Source organism: Candoia aspera, chromosome 4 (assembly GCF_035149785.1).
Source record: "Candoia aspera isolate rCanAsp1 chromosome 4, rCanAsp1.hap2, whole genome shotgun sequence".
In the NCBI taxonomy this organism is placed as follows: Eukaryota; Metazoa; Chordata; class Lepidosauria; order Squamata; family Boidae; genus Candoia; species Candoia aspera.
The window spans coordinates 33,511,003-33,531,832 of record NC_086156.1 but is presented as its reverse complement, the minus strand read 5'-3'; the positions used below and the strand labels follow the sequence as shown (position 1 = coordinate 33,531,832).

Sequence of the window (20,830 nt, the reverse complement as noted above, 5' to 3'; positions counted from 1 at the left end):
ATTGGAAGGTTCACTTGAAAACCTTTATACTCAATTACATAGGATTATTATAATTGATTTATGGAGAGTTTGTGAAATACAAATATTTCTGAAGAACTGATTTAGCTGCTTTTTTTGTTCTGTAAATGTGTCAGTATTTTTTCTCAGGAATATTGAATGGGTTCTGACGTTGTGCAAAGCCATGATTTTTTAACCATAATTTATTGAATAAACTGAGTGGCTGAATTTACACTAACTGCTAAGTAATAAACACATATTTTACAAAACATAGTGGCTGAATTCACATATTACATGCTATGCCAAAACCCAACAAAGCATCTTATGGTTTAGAATATGTGAATCATTGTCTCAGTATAGATTACCTCTATTTTCTCTGAAAGGATCAAAATGGGATATTCACAATATTTTACTTGACTTTTTTAGGAAAATATATTCACTTTATTAACTAGCTTTTTTCCTTCCATGATATGTTAATAATTCCTTTTTCTCCAGTTTTAGGGACCATTATGAATGGAATAAAGTAACATCTTGCATTCATAATATTTTAAACGGACAGCGATGGATAGAACACTACGGAGAGATCATAATCAAGAATCTGAATGATGATAGCTGTTACTGCAAACTTATTTTTGTAAAGGTAATTGAGACTTTTTTTTCTCTCTTCTATTATATTTTGTTTTGAGCTTTTAACGCGATACAGATTTTGCTAACTTTCTCTCCAGACTAGTTATTGGAATCGCAGTGTTCATGAGATTGAAGGCAGTGTTTTCGACAAAAATGGAAAAGTAGTACATCGGCTTTTTGGAAAATGGCACGAAAATATTTATTGCGGAACACCATCTTCAGCAAACTGCATCTGGAGAGCAAGTTAGTGACTGATCAGCCATTTAATTTTTATTTACATATAAAGTCTTTAATGCTCATCTATTCAATTTTCCTACTGCAATCATGCTACATTTTAGCATATTTATAGTACTTTATAATATGGCACACTATTAATTTAATTGGAAAATTTACTAATTAGTAAATGACTATTTAAATGGAACAAGATTAGGACTTCTGGGCTCATTTTCAGACTGCTAGGCTCATTTTCTCAAAATACATATTTTTCAAATGTTAATTTTCTCAGGGAAAGAATACTGATATTGGCCATATCCAAACATAAAGCATAATTAGAGGAAATTGTTTTATCTGAATATCTGAAGTTTCATTAAATATTAATTACAAACCATGATATAAATTATAGATTAAAATAGGTTTGCAAACCACTGTTTAAAATTAAGAATATTGTCTGGCAACTTGAATAAGTATAGTACAGCCAAAGTAACTGTCAGAATACACATGGTGGGTTTATACAACACACTAAGCCAAAATATGGCTTGCTTGTTTTTTTATTCTGAATGTTGTGTGAATCCAGCCAGTGTACAGTATACTCAGCAGATTCAGATTTTCAACTGTTTATCTGTACAGGTAGTCTTGGGTTATGCAAGATGCCACTTACATGATTTGACTGTACTTGACTGTTCCTGCCAGGTGTTTGGATGTGTAAACATGGTAACCAGATGTTCCCACATAACCCCCCCCCCCGCCACAAGACTTCATTTTGTGCGTGCTCAAAAATTATGACTGATCTACATGACATTCAACTTGCACAAGGATAAAGGAACAAAACCCTGAACATCAGGGATTGCTGCAATCTCAGTCAAAGGAAAAGAAATGCTTGGTACATAAGTACACACTACAGCTGCATTAAGCCATTGAAACAAATATCGTGTACCATATTACTGTATATTTTTCCATTTATATAGATCTTCACTGAAGCTTTCACAACCCAAAACAAAAACCAAGTAATCCTAAATATGAAAGAATGGTGTCACCATTTTTAAAAGGGGGTAAATCAGTGGCATAAAAATGTACATAAAACCTCTGTTGTTTTAACTGCTTCTGAGAGTAAGACAGTTTTAGCAGAATTATTGCAACAGTACTTTCAGACACAGTATTTTTAGAGAGTTTGAAAGCTGAGATACCAAAACACACACAAAATCCTTTTGCATTTGTTATATTTTAAAAAAATAAAGGTATAATATTTTCACTTAGTCATGGGAAAAAAGGTATAAACTTTACCTAAGAATTTGCTCCATTTTTCATTTGCAGATCCAATGCCTAAAGACTATGAACAATGGTATGGTTTCACACAATTTGCATTAGAATTAAATGAATTGGACCCTATCACTAGACCACTGTTACCACCGACTGATACCCGATTTAGGCCAGACCAAAGGTAATTTAAAAATAAAGCAACTAAATTAATGCCGAAAGATTTTATTATAGTCAGAGTTTTTGCTCCACAAAAGAAAAGAGGGTTCATTCTATTGGGTATTTTTTGAGCAAGGAAAAGCACTGATGATTACTTGCCACCAAAAAATTAGCAGTTGTTGTTTTGATATAATTACTCTTCACTTCTGGAATTATTCCACTGAATTTTCTCACAAATAGCCATTTGTGCCCAACGTGCAGTCTCTGTGGGCTTTGGACATAGTCAAAAGCAAGACAATAAGATGGGAGAATCACACAAGCTGGTATATATCAATATTGTCTTGTTCATGTATGATTGTTTTTTAACAGGTTCTTAGAAGAAGGAAATATTGAAGATGCAGAAATAGAAAAACAAAGAATTGAAGAGCTACAGAGAAAGCGACGGAAAGTTCTAGAAGAAAGCAATGTAGAACATCATCCTAGATTTTTCAGGTAATTTTTAACATGACAGGTTAGTAATGTTGGATTTTTTAATCTAGTAACAGATCAATAAAAAATAATTTCTCATGTAAGTTTGCTAAATGCTGAAGGCATTTTTATTGGTGTTTTCTGGTTAGAATGGGATGAATAAATACTTTATTTCATGATAAAGGGACTGAAAACTTCCAACAGAAGTATGTCAGAAGCAGCACTGAAGTAAGGAGTACAGGGGAAAAATCCATGAGTAGAATATTGAAATACATCTCTTGTTCCAGTGTCTCGCTTTGAAAATCCATGTGGAATTTTCATTTAATTTATTCTTTTCCATACACATTACTCTAAACATTTTCATATTTAAAACTAAATAAACAATTTAGGCCCATCTGTTTCTGCAACAGACACTGATTTATACTGGTACTATGTGGTTGTCAGATTGGTTGAGAATTGCTGCCTCATCTCATGCAATTTTTCCTGGGGTATGCCCCACAATTCAGTCTTTTCCACTGTGTGGCAGTTCTAGAAGAGTTTGAAATAGGATGAAGTGCTGCAAGAATGATGGAAATTTCTGTATCTCCTTTCCAGTAGTCCAGGTACTAAAAACATGTGACCCACCACATACTGCTGAACTGCAACTGCTAACATCCCTCAGCATTGGCTGTATTGGTTGGGGATGCTTTGAAGGGAAGTTCAGCAACATCTAGACGCTCTACCATTGGTACTCTGTCTATAAAACAAGAGAAGAGAACAAAATTGCTTTATTCACTGTTTTACAGGAAATCTGCAGATGACTCCTGGGTAAGCAACGGAACTTACATGGAACTTAGAAAAAACCCTGGATTTTCCATGCTGGATAATCCTGTGCTGTGGTGAAAAACGGACAAGAGAAGAGGACATTTAACAATTGTTTCCTGTTCATAAGGAAGAAAATGCTGCATATCATTTTGATCTTCTAGACTATTACTTGAGATTTTTGGCATGTATATTTACTTCATTCTGTTTCTCTTCTATTTCAAAAGTAATTAATCTCTTTCCAGATTTACAAAAACTCTTATTTTCATTATGTATAAATAAGTGATTATTGAATGTTATTTTTGAATGGAGACAAAAGAGAGATAAACACTATTTTTCCAAAGGACAATGCAAGAAAGATTTAATGCCTTATAAAGTTGTGTGACAGATATTATCAGTCAGCAGCATTTAGCTGTACAAACACAAGCAAATAGCTGACACTGATCCCTCAGCAGGGCAGTAAGCCACCAAAGCTATTGTGTATTTATTACGTCTCTTGCCTAAGATTCTGTTTCAAACACTGGACTATTTTTTTAACAGATTCAGTAACTTAATATTGTATCTGATTTTTTTTTTTAAACTATTCTAAGAAATTATGTAAGTGGTAGTAGTATTGGCAATTAATTCTACTGCCTTACTAAAAGGATAAAGAATTTTGGGAAGTTCTCTTATGACTTGGTGAAATGAACTGAAAACTGTTGAAGAATTAAAGGCTTTAGCAGGACCTGCACAGGAGAGGTTCCAACTAAATTGTGTCCCAAATTTTTATCATAGGATATATATGGATAAAGCTGTATAGGAAGCCTGTGCAAATCCTTTGAAGTAGAATGAAGCACCTCTTTTCAGACCTTTAGAGCAGTTGTGTCTTTTTTCCTTCTGGGCTTGTGTGGCTGCTTCGAGAAGTTGCTCCAAGCTACCTTCATTGGTGCATGGATGCACAGCCACTTTCACTTCACATGGAGGGAGCCATGCAAGTCTGGAAAAAGGCATGGCTGCTTTAGTGATTTCTAAAGGGATGCTTTGTACATACTCCTGTCCCTTCTGAAGCACATTCTTAAAACCCCACAAGCACAAAAAAACGCCCCCCCCCCATTTAATCCCATTCCCCTGGTCTCTTTATACTGCCAGACAGACTCCTGTGACTCTCCGGAGGGGCAGGAGTTGAAGTATAACCCTGATCTCTCAAATGATGCTTGTCTAACCTAGAACATGGATAAAAACAACCACATGAAGAGAGATACTGTTTAGTCTTTAACCTGAGCTAAACATTGATGGAAGTTTTTTGGTTCACTCTGTAGACTTATTTCGTTAAAAAGTAACTAAGGCAATATAAAAATCCTTCATTTTAACCATTTGCAAAGTAGCAATTATGTTAAAAGACTATTTTTTTCTAAAACAATATTTTGGTACTTTCTACCTCTTCTAAGCAGCTTATTTAATACCTTGTATTTTTTGTTTAAAAAAGCTGACCATCTGCCTTAGATAAATGCTTGAAAACTATGATCTTCCTTCAACTTTAGTATTCAGTAATTATTTGTGTTGTACTAAGCAGTTATATGTTTTCCAGTATCTTTGTTTATATTGTAATATTTTCATTAGCAGACTTAACCAGGATCTGAAATAGACAAAAATAGCACTTTGGAATAAAGTTGACAACCTTTAGTTTATTAAATTACAGTTTTATTATAGTATCATACACTTTCTTACAAAAATTACTGTCTGGACACATACTTGTTTTATGAGCTTTCACATTTTGTAGCCTACAAACCAAGGAATAATGTTGGTATACAGTGTTGAATACTTTCTTCTTCATTGGCAAAACATTTGATTTCTTTATTACGAAGTGCATATATGGAAGTTAAATCCATTAATTTCAAATGATACACATGAAATTACTGCGCTGCCCCAAACCATTTCTATGAAACACACAACTCAGTGCAACTATCTCAGCCTTTTATTTGGAGATACTTTTTCCAATAAATTGGGAAACTAATGCATATTTGTCTGCTGAAGCAGATTTAATTGATGATGGTTATTCATACAAAGCAAATTATTTGGTTTGAATCAGGACATTAGGAGGGTTTCTCACATTGATATTTATTATACATGTGGATCAAAACCTAAAAACAACAGCCAGCTCATTCTAGATCACATAATGAGGCCTACAATTGAGCCAAGTCACTACATGGTACAGCATTTAACTTTGGTAAAACAATTTCATCAATTCATTTTCAGCATGAAATGGCAAAGCAGAAGAGTTACTTCTCTTTCTCCCCATTCACAACACCTTTTCTGTTAGATTTTAAAGCTGGCATAGACAAAGACAATGCCTCTGGACCCAACAAATGCAGTGCTACACCTGCTGTAACCTGAGAATTTTGTAATCTTGATGTGGCTGACTGCCAGTACACAGATCACTTGGGCTTCTGGAACAAACATCTCCTTTTCCCCTTTCTACCAGGAAAGCATTTGTATCTCACTAAATCTCCCTTAAATGGCTGTCCAAGAAGCTAAGTTAGGATTGTTCTGCCTAACATCACACACACACACACACAGACCTACCTACCTGCCCTCATTCATTCATTCATTCATTCATTCACCCTTTTTACATTAATATAGAAAGTATTTTAACAATATCTTGACTTTCAGTTCTCTATTTCATATTATATGATTATGATGCTTTTTTTAAGTGATTAAAATTCCATGCAGCATTCTTGGGATTAGTGCTTCTAAAAGCTATCAATCATCATGATTTTTTTTTCAAGTTTCCAAACAACTTTCTTCAGTTATTTGGACAAGCTCACTGCATACATTTCATAAATATTTTCTTTAGTTTATATCATTTCCATATTCTGTTCAGCTAAGAATGACTGACTTAATTTTGCCTTCTACATTCAAGAACTGATTTGGGAGCAGGTCTGCTGCTGTCCTTGGAAACAATTGCTTGCTTGCTTGCTTTCCTGTTTTGTACTTTATGCCATCCAAGCACAGTTTTTAAAATTTAATGTAGCTTTTAAACTGAATACATTAATGTTACATGAGTCAGGAACTTACCACAATGCATACATCAAGTAGTTGTATTCTGGAATAGAAATGTTGTAATCCACAATACAAAAAAGGGAAACTGATGTATTTGTTGCTTTTTTAAAAAAAACCCACATAGGCAAGGTTTCATTGTGTTTGTCAGCATCCTAAATAATTTCAGTATTTACTTAGTTTCTTATAAACAGAATGGGGAAATGTGTGCTACTAGCTAGAGTCAGAAGCAGTGGTTTGCTCTTGATTTCCAAATCCAATTTATGGAGAAACAAGCCAGGAATTTTGAACTGGGTATCACAATAAACAAAATATGGAAGGATCTTTGGCAGTTTGTTTAGCAACTCTCATTGGCTACAGGAGCCAAGCAGGATCAATTAAGCAGCATGCACTAGCTCATTTACAAGAAACCCTAATTCTGAAAAATTCTGGTTTACTTTGATGTGCATCCTCCAGTAAATTACCCATTATATCAATTAATTTAGCTTTATCACAGTGACGTAGAACTCTAATTTGAGTCTTTATGCATACTGATTAGTTCTCTACAAAAATCAGAAGGTCTCTCTTCCAAAGGAAGGTAGAACATATGAAATAAGGCTCATTCACACATTTTGTGATCCTTCCAAATATTTATAGTGGTAAGAACATAACTAGTGCAAATGAAGGTTAAAAATATGTTAAATCATCACCATAATACTGTGAATATTAGCTCTTCAGCTTTTACAAGAGGAATATTTAAACACTGTGGTACAAGAGCATGCATACAGCCTCTGCTCATACTCCTAAAGTTCAAATGGTCCAGCTCTGTGTTCTGAATAATCAGGTTTTTAATGGCAATTCCTAAAGAATGTAATTTGTGTGCATCAAGAGGGAGGAAAGTGCTCTGGCAGTTGCTGATGATGATAACTCATATATTAGAAATGATACTGAGTACATATACGGGTGGAAGGTTTGCCTAGTATCTGACAGTTCTGCACTGAGATAATTAACAATTCTCTTTTTGATGGCAGTCATCCAGATAATCTTGTAACACTGGTATAGAAATAATTCATGCACAAATCCAGTTTCAGACTAAATGTGTTCAACTACTTACTGGCTGTAAACTACACCAGGAATGGAGAATCCATGTCCCCATATTCTCTAAGGGTCTGCAGGCTACACACATCCATGTGGCTTGGGGGACATAGGTTGCCCATCCATGTTGTTGTGATAACCAATTGCATTGTTTTTTAAAGAATATGATGTAATAGTTTATCTAAAACTTAAAATGTGTGAAAACAAAATGTATCCTCATATAATACCATGCAAATACTTGAAACATATTAATACAGTATTTTCAAAAGGAAAAATTAGTTCCAAAATATGAAGAACTGAAAATTTGATTTTATTTTAAAATTATGAGACGTTACAATATAAAATAAGAGGTCCATTGGATTCTCAGTTTTCTGAAGTTCAGAAATTTTGAAGTAGAACGTTTGGGATATAATATGCATTTTGGTGCAGTAATTTAATATTCAAAAAAATTGAGTTCAGAACGTTTTATCACTGGGCCCACTTTGAAAAAAAAATCTTAGAGGATATAACTTACTTTCTTAACCCAGACCATGAGTCTGCAAGCAGAATTTAAGATGTTTGAAGAAGTATGCTCAGTGAGGCTCATTTGGAAGAATATAATTGTTCTGTGTTTGGAGGTAACTAGTTGACATATCTAAATTTATAAAACTCTACAAAATTAGTTCACTTGAAATTTAGAAATAGTTTCATGTTCCAACATTTTGTCAACTTCAGTATTTTAGCCATTACAGTATTTATTATGTGCATTTTATACCCACTGCCCATGATTCCTACATTTGATGCTGTTGCCCATTACTTGTGATTGAGTTTGTAGTTAGTCAACTCTTTTATAACTCCCCATTCCATTCTCTAAAATAAATGTTAATAAATAATTGTTTAAACTAAGGAGCTGGATTAAAAGCATAAAACAGCACAACCTTGCAAAAACAAAATAAGGCTCTGGGTGGTGGTAACCCAAGCTTAAGTTTTTTTAGATCATGCCAAATGGCAGGTCCAGATATAGTTTATTTTACCAAACATGTCTTTCTCTCCTTTCTCCACTGGTCCTTTTAGCCAATCATTTCTGAAATATAGTACACATAGGGACATTCCTACATTTGCTGCCAGAGGCCCCCCTATCACTCTTATGTCACTATCAACAACTTGGTGCTGGCGTGCAACAAATAGAGAAAAATTCCAGTTTCTCTGCAGCCATTGGAAAGTAGCTTTTCCTTCAACTGTACATCCACATTGGAGGTAAATGCACTTGTGCATTCTCTACCCTACACTTTGCTGCTTTATTACAGAGAATGCTTACCATGCTTCCTATCTCCTTGGTTATTGTTTAGCCAACATTAACTCCATTTCCGAAAACACCATTCATGAGAACAATGTGCAGCAAAAGCAGACTAGATGTACAGTTTCTTAGGAATGACTTGCAGCTTGCCCAGGCTATGATATGACAGGGTTCACTCTGTTTTCCAAAAATGATTGCAGTGCACCCAAAATTAATGTAACAAAATGCATAGTTCTGAATCCTAACTACAAGACCAGTGCTGCAGATAATACACAGTAATATATTTGTAGATACTTGCTTCATTTTCATTATTTTTCCTGTTGTGTAGGGCACAGGACAACTATAAATTGGAAATTATGTGCAATTCTTTTTTCTAAAATTTCATCACCTTTTGCTAGCTACTTTCAAGGCTGTTTCAGATGACAATAGCATGTATTTCCTTTTCTGGAAGTAAACCTTAATGAAATAGGATTTATTTTGAAATAAATATGTATAGGAATGCACAAATAGCAATAACCTTTTATTCCCGTTAAAGGTTAAAAGTACAGTAGTGCTCCACTGTAAAAGTCAATATTCACTGTTGATTTTCTAAGTATCAAATTCTGTATTAATGTACAATTTTGGAATCTGAGTACTTTATTATTTTAGGGATAGAATTATTTAAAATTAATTTTTATTTAACATAATGGTTCCCACTTTAAATTCCCTTTTGACTGCAGTGAGAATATTGCATTTTTCTTATAAAATGGGGATTATTTGGATGAAATAATTCTGTTGTACATCAAAGTCATTGGATTTGTGCCTTGATTTAATCACAGCTGAATGAAACTCACTACAGTCAGTGGAAATTAGATTAGTCCTAACTAAGTTCCACTGATTTCACTGAATCAAACAGTTAAGTTTGAATTCATCTTGATAGCAACTCTCAAATTGTGCTTACTTCACCACAAGGTATATTCTGAACAATATCAGTTCTGCATACAAGATAAAAACTTCCGTTTGGAATTGATGGAATGTTAATATATTAGATATGTAAAAGGCCCTTGTATTTTTACTTTATCTAAATATTTAATATTGTATTAAATTACGTTATATGGTATACAAACATGAAGTGGGATGTTCCAATTTGGGTAATATAGTAATGGAAGTTCTTGTATTTTTTTTAATCTTCTATAAGAGTTTTAAAAAGTCAGCTGGGTGTGTGTGAAGAAGGTGGTATGTGATAAAATCTGCTTCCATTTTAAGACCTTATAACTCAAGGAGAAAAAGAATGTAAATTAACTTTGTATTTGTCAGTAGACCATAATGTGTATGACTTTTTTCCTTAGGAAAATTATTTTCAACTTCTCAGAGAGCAATAAATCTATTGTTCTTCCTTCCTATTTAATTGCCACGTTAATACTTTTGTGAATTTCTGTTTTTAGAAATTTCACAGAATCTCATTTTTTATTAGTGTGAAGTGTTCATGAGAAGCCCTTACCTCCTTAATTCTCATATATTCATGCATGCTTGATCCATTCTATTCCAAATATTTAATTGTTCAAATGAATATCAGTGTGTTGGTTTTTATTGGGAAGGTATTAACTTAAACCTGCTAATGAACTACCTTGCCATTAAAGATAACCTCATATAATTGCTGCACCGTGGATTTTTTTTTTTAAGTTGCAGTGTTGTCTTCCGGGTTTTCTTATTATACAGTGAAAAAAATCCTGATCATCTGACAATAGATTTTATCTCTGTAACCATGTCGACTGTTAATAAATATTTAACATCTCAAATATTATGTTGTATATGATTTTTTAAAAAACCATTCTTGAAAGTAATGCCTTTCAAATGAACAGGACAGTTGGAGGCTTTATGTAACATATATATACACGCACCTGAGGATATTATCATTTTTTCTGTTGCCAACAGAAAATGCTCTAGAGTTTGCTATAACATCTGCCCACTCTCCAGATTAATGAAACGAATGAAAGAACATGCTGTGAAAATCCCATGTTGCAACACAAATTCAACATCAACAGATCTCATATAGTGTAGGAATGTGCACAGCTTTGTAAGTTTACTGGCAAACATAATTTAGAACATAGCCCCAAGCGTAAACTGAGATAGAGTTATCTTGTATATCCTGTAAGGTAAGATAAGCAAGCTTTTGATAAGACAATAAAGATAGGACCGCAAAAAAGTTGTGATTTCTTAGAAACGGAACTCCTATGTTGCTCAAGCAGTGCTCCAATCCTAATAGTCTAATGTTATGCTTGATCCTTGTATTACTAGCGTTTTGTGAAACACCCAAAGAACAGTGCCATTGGATAATTATTTCAAATTTTAGTTTACAGATGTTTATACTTCTTTATGGTCTTAGAAAGGGGGCAAATGTAGCCTGCAAGTAAATAAGCAAACATATGCTAACAACTAAAGCTGGCACATACCAGCCTGAGTGAATGAGATACCAGCATGAACTGGACAATCTATACAGTCTATCACCATGAATACAAAATTGTGCTTTATCTCTTACCAGTACATTTTTATGTGGTTCCCATTGTGATGTGGCAGTATAAGTTTATATTTTAGGATTAACACATAATGAGCCAAAACAGATGCTGCTGCTCTACTTAGACTAGGTAAAGGTAAAGGTTTCCCTTGACGTAAAGTCCAGTCGTGTCCGACTCTAGGGGGCGGTGCTCATCTCCGTTTCAAAGCCTTGGAGCCGGCGTTGTCCATAGGACACTTCCGGGTCATGTGGCCAGTATGACTCACGGAACGCCGTTACCTTCCCGCCGAAGCGGTACCAATTAATCTACTCACATTTGCATGTTTTCGAACTGCTTGGTGTGCAGAAGCTGGGACGAGCAACGGGAGCTCACCCCGCCGCGCGGTTTCGAACCGCCGACCTTCCGATCGACAGCTCAGCGGTTTAACCCGCAGCGCCACCGCGTCCCTTAGACTAAAGCATTATAAAACGTACAGTATAATAATGTTGTTAGTATGCTATTTATCTTACTGCTAATCATGCCTTGCATTCTTTACAACAGAATAACTTTAGTAATCCAACCAGATGGGAAGAAATAGCTATGAGAAATTTTATTTTCAATGTATTTATCACATGCTGCTGCCTCACAATTCTGCCAAGAAATCATACATTGCAGCCTTTTAAATCCAACCTACCTAGCAGATACTTTGTAGCATTAGTAAAATTAGGGATTTGTGTAGAACACTCAAAGCAGTCTTAAAATATATTAGTAAAAACAGTCAAAAATAAATAAAAAGCCATGCTCCTTCCCTATTATACCTCAAAAGCATCAAAGGCCTGTTTGAAAAAGAAGGTTTTAAAATGCTTCTGAAAAGTCAGGAGTAAAAGAGCCAGGCACATCTCTAGGGCAGCATGTTCCCAAGAGCTAGGGCCATAGCCAAGGTTTGCTGGAGGTACTGCTAAGCTTAAAACAGAATAGTTAATAGATCATGTTACAATAGCTCTTCCTATTCTGTTATTGTGGGGATAATTTGTAGCGCTCACAGCATTTAATATGCACTACCTTCATTTACAGAGGGACGCAGTGGCGCTGCGGGTTAAACCGCTGAGCTGCTGAGCTTGCCGATCAGGTCGGCGGTTCGAATCCGCGTGACGGGGTGAGCTCCCGTTGCTAGTCCCAGCTCCTACTAACCTAGCAGTTCGAAAACATGCAAATGTGAGTAGATTAATAGGTGCCGCTTCGACGGGCAGGTAACGGTGTTCCGTTTAGTCATGCTGGCCACATGACCACAGAGGAAGTGTCTACGGACAAATGCCGGCTCTTCGGCTTTGAAACGGAGATGAGCACCGCCCCCTAGAGTCAGACACGACTGGACTTAATGTCAAGGGAAACCTTTACCTTTACCTACCTTCATTTACAGTAACTGTTTGCAGAAGTATCTGTTTATTTCAATATAATTCTTGATGGATGATGTGCCATCAAGTTGGTGCTGATTCTCAGCAACCATATAGATAGATTTTCTCCAATATGATCTGTCCCCAACCTGGTCCTTCAGGTCTTCCAACAGTGTTGTACATCACTGTTGTAATTAAGTCCATCCACCTTGCTGCTGGTCATCCTAATTTTTTCTTCCACCACTGGAAAATTGAGCCTGATCATTTGTACCTCAAGTGATTGATTTGTTGTATGTTCCATTTGCTTGTTTTCTTAACTTCATAGTATTCTCAGGAGACGTCTCAAACACTAAAGTTCAAAAGCATCAATTCTTCTCTTTCTGTCTTCTTCAAAGTACAACTTTCACTTCCATAGAATGTCACAGGGAAAATCACTGCCTGCATGATTCTGATCTTTGTAGGTATAGACACACAACAGCATCTGAGTATCTTTTCCAAGGCTTTCATTGCTATCTTACCAAGTGCTAGTCTGCAGAATATTTCTTGACTGCTGGTTCCTTTACTGTTGATAACTGATCCTAAAAAGCAGAAGCTATCCACCACCTAAGAACTTCACTGTCAGTTCAAAGGTGGTGTCACCTATTGCCATTAGTTTGGACTTCTTTATATTTGGCTTTGGCTTCTATTCTTTGACCACATTGCTTAGCAACAGCAATCCAGGCAGTCCTGGTTGCCATTGTAACCCCAAGACACATGGGTTGTTAAGTGGGAAGCAGCAGGAGTCTCAGGTAAGAAGTGTGGGGGTGCCACAGGGAGTGGGGGAGTTGGGGGAGGGAGGTGCTGAGGGCTTGGGTGCATGCATGCGAAGGGAGACCCAGGGAAGGAGTGAGTGAGTGTGCAAGCACAGGGAGGCCAAGGGAAGGAGGGTGCAGGGTGTATGCATGCAAGTGTAAGGAGGCCGAGGAAAGGAGGGGACGAGTGCGGCGTGGTACGCAGGAAGGGGGAGGACTCACCAGAGAGACTTGTGACCTTCCCTGCCAGCTTCGCCATTGTGGGAATCCAGCAGGAAAGATCACAAATGGTGATCGCGTGACCATGGGTCGCAGCAACCACTGCAACCGTTGTAAGTGCGAGCTGGTTGCCAAGCATCCAAATTGCAATCACATGACCATGGGGGCACTGCAATGACCGGAACTTCAAGGAGTTCAGCACCATGGTAACTTTGAATGGTCTCTAAACAAGTGGTTGGTAAGCAAGGACTAGCTGTAAATAGACACTTGTCTGAAAGGAAAATAAAGGATCTCCCCAAAATAGTCATTAGGTGTTGCAAGAGCAGAGAATAGCATGTACAGTACACAGAGAGTACTGTTAAAGCATATTCAAGGTATAAGAAATTCCCTATTATTGGTCTGTTATTGGTAACAGACCCAGATCATTATCTACCACATTCATGTGGGACTATTACCTAGGGTTTAATTTCCAAGTAAGCATAGGGCTATCCTATAAGTAATTCTAACTTTTGTAGGATATCAGAAATTAAAATTATAATGGAAGATGTATCCAAATTTCCATGCCATTTAGAAGGGGCAGGGACCTTAGCATCAATTATCCCTATCTTATTCTAACAATATAGGTTGCCAAGGACAAGAATAAAGGTGTACTAAGAAATCCAGCTGGGTGACTTTGGACCAGTCTCTCTTTCAGCCCTAGACTGGGAACTCAAAAAACATCCCAGAAGATACTGGCTAACCACTGCAGACTTGTCCATGTAGTCACTATGAATCACAACTGACTTGAAGGACTATAGTAAAAACAAAGTTTATTGTAATGCATAAAATTACAGACTGAAAGCACCATCTCATCTCTGAACGACTGGGCAAACAGGAGAAACAGATCCTAGGAAGCAATATGAACTGAATTCCCTGGCAATTAGCTGTATTTCTAAGTTAGTAAGATACAAAAGGTATGGTGTCACTCAAATTAAAGGGTAATAAGGCCTTTTCATCCTAATGAAAAATCCAAAGTGGAAATAGTAAATAGCCCAAATCCAATTTGAATCTTTTAGTGCCCTTCTAAACTTAGTAGATGCAAATTATATTCTGTAAGAAGAGATGCAAATAATAGTCTGTAAGATGCCAGAGTCTGTCATATCTTGCTTTAATAAGAATTTTTCTCTCTTAATGGCTGTTTTGAATCATCCCCAGTCTAACCATTCTATGTGGAGTGGAAAGGGAACTAAATAATTCTGACTAGCATCCATTAGTCATTTTATTCATGATCTGAATTTCTCCTACTCCCTATGTAGAAGAACTAACTTATCTGGGCAGTTGGGCTCTAAAAATCTAGATGACCTCTGGATGGAAGCAAACATACAGAAAACTCTAATTATTGGTGCTATCTAGTGGTCATCTAGATTTGTGCAGCCAAGATCCATATCTTAGCTGCAAAATGCAACATATCAGTGATGAAGAGGGGCTACACATAAAAACCAACTGTCTTCTTATAACATCAGAAAAGGCATTTTAATAATACTGACAGCAATCTCAAAGAATATGCAGAAAAGGGAAACAGCAACTAGGGAATAATTTTTCAGTAGACAATAGAATTCTCCAATATTCTGAAGTAATGAGGAATGATATTTTCCTATTTATACAGTACAGTATTATATGATCGGCACCCCTACAGAAAAATCACTCTCTTTTAATAACCAGTTTTAAATCCCTCTGTCATGCCAAAGGCACAGTCCAAAGTGTGTGAGCTGGACTTTAATGAAGGTTTGATCTTATACCTGAAGTTAATGCACTGACCTCAAAGAGACTTTACTTTTATGCAGATATTTTATTAATTGCATTGTATATTACGTTTTAATCCTGGGAAATAAATGGGAATTTTATTAATTACATCTTTCTTAAACGAGATTGAAATATGACATGGTCTGGATCCAGTCCTTCTAATTTAGTTTAGCAATTCCACAAAAGCAGTCCATGACAAGTATGGATTTGTGGACACATACACCACAATTCATATTATGTGTGAAAGTAAATTTGTATAAAGTGATATTCTCTGCAGTGGCGCCTGCCCTCTGGAACATTCTGCCCCTGGAGGTTGGACAGGCCCCTTCGCTCCCAGCCTTCCGGAAGAATTTGAAGACCTGGTTCTGCTGCCTTGCCTGGGGTGGGAGGGGCAACAGTTCTTCCTGGGGGTGGCTGGCGCCATAGAGCCCTCCCCAATGAATGAGATCTTTTGCCACTTGGATTTTATATCTATTTTATTTTCTATTTATATTGGTTGTTTACGTTGTAAGTTATGTCTTTTATGGTTTTAATTGCCTTTTTTATTGTAAACCGCCCAGAGTCCCCCTTTTTGGCAGAGATAAGGTAGGTAAAGGTTTCCCTTGACGTAAAGTCCAGTCGAATCCGACTCTAGGGGGCGGTGCTCATCTCCGTTTCTAAGCCTTGGAGCCGGCGTTGTCATAGACACTTCCGGGTCATGTGGCCAGCATGACGACTCGGAACGCCGTTACCTTCCCGCCGAAGCGGTACCTATTGATCTACTCACATTTGCATGTTTTCGAACTGCTAGGTGAGCAGGAGCTGGGACTAGCAACGGGAGCTCACCCCGCCGCGCGGGTTCGAACCGCCGACCTTCCGATCGGCAGCTCAGCGGTTTAACCCCCAGCGCCACCGCGTCCCTTTTTTGGCAGAGATAGAAATTTGAAAAATAAATAAATAAATATTCAGATGACATGTGACATAGCATACAACAGAATAAAAGCTGAAGATGTACTGCAAGAAAGCTGATGTGTTTTGTATTTTCTCTTTTTTAAAATGGACTTCTACTACAATTTAAATAAAAAAATACAGATCATAACATACTATGGCACTAGTTGGATGTTTCAATATTATACATTTGTTATTCACAACATGTTGGCTATTTATTTCAGATGGATGATAAACCTGCTCTCTATAAATATTCAAAGAGATCCAGTCTACAGAAAATAATTATTTTTAAAAATTATGAATAGGAGGTGCAGGCAGCATTTCAGATTAGTTTCTGCTGAATCTATTTAATATATTATCCTTTTTAAAGTTAACTTTGGATCAATATTACATTCATTGTACCTTGTTAATATTGTCTGAAAAGAAGTAACAGGATATAGATGTTTTTCAAAATACTTTGGGGTGGAAACCATTCCATTATTTCTTGAAAGCAACGACAGACTGCAGTGATAGGGTGAGAATGGTGTTGGTGTCAACTATAGTTTGCCATTTTTTCCTTTTCTTATCTCATGTCTTCCACTGCTTTGCATAATATTGACCCCCCCACAAGAACAGCATGATGTGTGGTTGTAGGTATGAGTATATGCTTGGTGATTTTTGTGTGTGTAATAATTCCGCTACCGCTAATAGGGCCTTCTCTTCAGTAACCGAGTTTAAGATCTGCAGCGGAAACTGCTCCTATATTGCTCTGGCGAATTAGTAACTGCCATAAGCCACCTTGAAGCAGCAGCTGGAAACAAAGGCAGGTATTATAAGTATACTAGGCTGCGTTAAACGTAGTAAGCAAGTTACTGATACTAAACATAAAGTACACAACTCAAGCCCGTTTTTAAAAAGGCTACAATACTGTGCACGTTTACTAGTAACTTCTATCTGGAAACTTTGGAGTTTGCTTCCCGACCCAATCTACGAAGATTTGTTCCGAGCGAATTTGCGGTCTCACAAAGCAGCCAAAGGTGTTCTTTCCCCCAACCCCATCTTCTTACTATGCCTGTAAATCCGCTCCGCTGATTTATTTAAAATGAAAACAGAGTTTATTTCTGACGAATCAGAACCGGAGAGCAAGACAAGGACCCCCACAGCGGAGGGAGGGAGCGTGGGAGGCGCGTCTTCCTTTCCCGCCCCTCATTGCGGGGAGGATAGCTCGAGAGTTCGCATTCGAGAGCCCCTCCCCCCAGCCGACCGTTGGTGTTGGTCGCCAGTCCTCGCTGTCCTCTTCCACTCCGCTCCCCTCAAGCTTGGAAAAACCTGGAAAGAGCCGTAGACAGAGCGCGAGGTTGGGATCAAGACGAAGAAAGAGCGCGCGCGAATAACGCCGCCCATCCCCGCCTACCGATTTGTCCTATAGCGCGCGCTCTTTCGCTCTCTCTCTCTTTCTCTCGATAATGGAGGGAGGGTGCATAGGAGATGGGAGGAACTCCTTAGTGCTGTAACTGAGGCCCCAGCAGGTGGCAGCATCTGGCATCTTAAGGGTCAGCACTCACTAGTGCTTGGATGGGGGACCACCAGGAAATAACTGGGCTTAGGCTAGACTAGGTGCATCCCTGAATAAGGCAGTGGCACATGTGTTACTGTGATGGATGTCCATACAACCCACAGGAATCAAGCTCAGCTTGAGCGAAATTTTGCTCTATCATTGTTGGTCATTCCCATTTGTCACAGGGGACCTACTCCATATCCAAGAAGTTGTTCAATATGATAAAGGCCATTGGAGGAAAATGTTATTTCATAATAATACATTTATATGCTGCTGAACTCCTGGCAACTAGGTGGTTTACAAATTATTAAAACATTTAAAAATAAGGAACAATACAACCCACACACACACAAGAACAGAGATTTCCACAACCTCCCGTATTCACTTTGTATGTGTGAACAAAGTTAGGTGTGTATAAATGGTAGTGGAAAGAATTTGCTATTCCTTTCCTCCTGTCTTTGTCAAGTTGTTAATTTGTAACCATGACTGCTATCCCAGTTTAGGATCTGAGGCAACTAGAAATATTCTCTCCTCTGTTTCTGGGAGGAAGAAATAATTATTTAGATTGGGGTAGGCAGTTTTGGAGCCTTCTGGAAGCTTTGGATTTGAGCTCCCATCCACTGAGTTTGACTTGATGGAAGACAATCATAATTTAAAGGATAAATCATTCTAATTTTATTCTTGTTTTAGGTTTTGCTTTAAAAATGCCATTACTTGAGAAACATGGTAAGAAAAAATTCTAAAATATATATAAATATTAACTGTTAGGTAGGATATGTACCAAAGACACAACACAAGTTGTGATTAACTGGTAAACTTCCCCAATTTAGCTCTGTCACATTGGACTTAGAGGGCTTTATTACAGGACACATGAGACCCTGCCAGAAGATAGTCACTGTTTCACACAAGTAGGTTCATTAGGTTTATGATTATGATTGTGATTGTGAAACTATGCCTACAATACTTAGAGTTGCTTTGTGTTGGAAAGCACTTAGTGCATCAGACTTTCCTGGTTGGAAAATGCTTTTGCTTGTATTATAAACAGGCAAGGCTGAAGGGCATAGATCTTTCAAACCAACAAATGTAGCATCAAATGATGGTTGATCCAATAGGACTTGTTGTGTAAATCCGCATTTTACTGTACTTTTAAGATTTACATGCCATTTTCTCTCTTGAAAGCATGAAGCACCCAAACTACAAGTTAATAAACTAAATTATCTACTGCATGAAGCCTCACACAAATAATGGAGCTTCCCTTCTCAAAGTTATCATTTTTTTTACTTTGATATTAAATAGATTTTTTTTCATGCCAATCAGTATGGGAGGAGATGGGCGGTTTATTTGAATAATAAATAAACATGCTGCAATAATTTGTCAGGATTTATTTTATAACATTTTGTAACCATTCTCATTATATAATTCCATTCTATTATTACATTTTCTCAAATACATTTTAATTTCTGTTTTAAGAGCTGAATCCATTTATTAAATCTGAGTGGCTTTTATATTCAGCATTATGAGACAGACAAGCACGCAACAGTGATGAATTCACTAGAGCTCAGACTTATGTCAGCAAACAATGATGGCACGAGGCTAATTTGTGACAGTGTGATTTAACATCCACATTAACAGTCACATAAATGTTTTATCATAGAAAATAGTGAGCAGTTGCTGGTGAAAAGTGAATCCTATCTGCAGATTTTGTAAGTATTCCATTATTTTCTTGAAAGATTGAGGAGACTTAAAAATTAATTGTCTATAAATTAAGGTTCAGTATAAAAAAATCAGGTTTTTGTATTTTAAGAAAAAACAAAGATCAGAGAAAGAGGCTTGTACATGAAATCTGCACCTTTTTGGACAGCAGCCAATCTGTAAGTAATTTATAAAACAAATTTTGTATTGTGAGGTTCATGAAAATGGAAGTGTTTTAGGCAAATGAAGATCACTGTGTAGAACAGGGTTATACAACATTTTCCAGGCCAAAGGCCACCTGTAATCTTTGACTGATATACCAGGAAGTCCACTACAAAAACTAATGGAGTAGACCTGTACAAAGACTACATTTCATTTCCATTTAAACTGATTTTACTTACTCTCTAGTCATACCTTTAATTATTTTACCTTTTGCCACATTAAAAAATTGCAATTTGAAATAATATTAGATCTCTATGGGCTATATAGCGGTCTGGAAGCTCAGATTGTGGACATTGTTGTAAAAAAGGCTCACTTCTGTGGGCATCTTTCATTTTCTGTGGGAGGAACATTCAGAGAATTTGAAAACAGCACTTAAGGCCCATTTACTTCACTCTTCACTGTTTAAGTTCAGTATGTAACTTTTATTCTTTGACTCACTATTTCATTTCGTAACTGAAAGCATATCAATGGCAAAGTATGTCTGTATTACAGCCAAGAAAGCAATATGTAGGCAACAGGAGCTGAATTTGACTTTTTTATTCTGCATATGTTCTTACTGCACCCTGCTTTAGTCCTAACTGAAAGAAAAGCTCTTGGTGATGTTTAGATATCCGTGAGGTAAAAAACATGTTTGATTCAGAGTAAAACTTACCTTCATTTAAAGTATACCAGCAATACACAAATTAAACAATATACTGATAAGGAAGAAACAGCAGAAGAACAAGGTTCACCAGCCTGTAGCAAAATAATAAAAATAATGTTACTTGTAACACAATATGTTACTTGTATAGCAAAAATAATTAGACTTTTGTGTTTTTGTTTAGGTACAGGAGATTGATGCTTTGAGAACAGAAAATAGGAAGCTAAAAAATGCGGTATCC

The 20,830-nt window shown here is 36.7% G+C and overlaps 1 protein-coding gene and 1 long non-coding RNA gene across 4 annotated transcripts in view; both read left to right on the top strand.

The window, feature by feature from the left end:
- OSBPL3 (oxysterol binding protein like 3) overlaps nt 1-10,689 on the top strand; it is a 107,354-nt gene extending 96,665 nt beyond the window's left edge. For all 3 annotated transcript variants that reach the window (XM_063303765.1, XM_063303763.1, XM_063303764.1), the window contains 5 exons: nt 493-637; nt 723-867; nt 2,155-2,281; nt 2,626-2,748; nt 3,510-10,689. In XM_063303765.1, the coding sequence (XP_063159835.1) occupies nt 493-637; nt 723-867; nt 2,155-2,281; nt 2,626-2,748; nt 3,510-3,606 (637 nt within the window). In that variant the 3' untranslated portion in view covers nt 3,607-10,689. The remainder of the gene's footprint in view (nt 1-492; nt 638-722; nt 868-2,154; nt 2,282-2,625; nt 2,749-3,509) is intronic.
- Nucleotides 10,690-18,722: 8,033 nt separating this feature from the next.
- Nucleotides 18,723-20,824, top strand: LOC134496193 (uncharacterized). The gene is made up of 4 exons (XR_010067873.1): nt 18,723-18,761; nt 19,690-19,738; nt 19,840-19,906; nt 20,774-20,824. It is a non-coding gene; the product is annotated as an uncharacterized LOC134496193 (long non-coding RNA).
- The last annotated feature ends 6 nt before the right edge of the window (nt 20,825-20,830 follow it).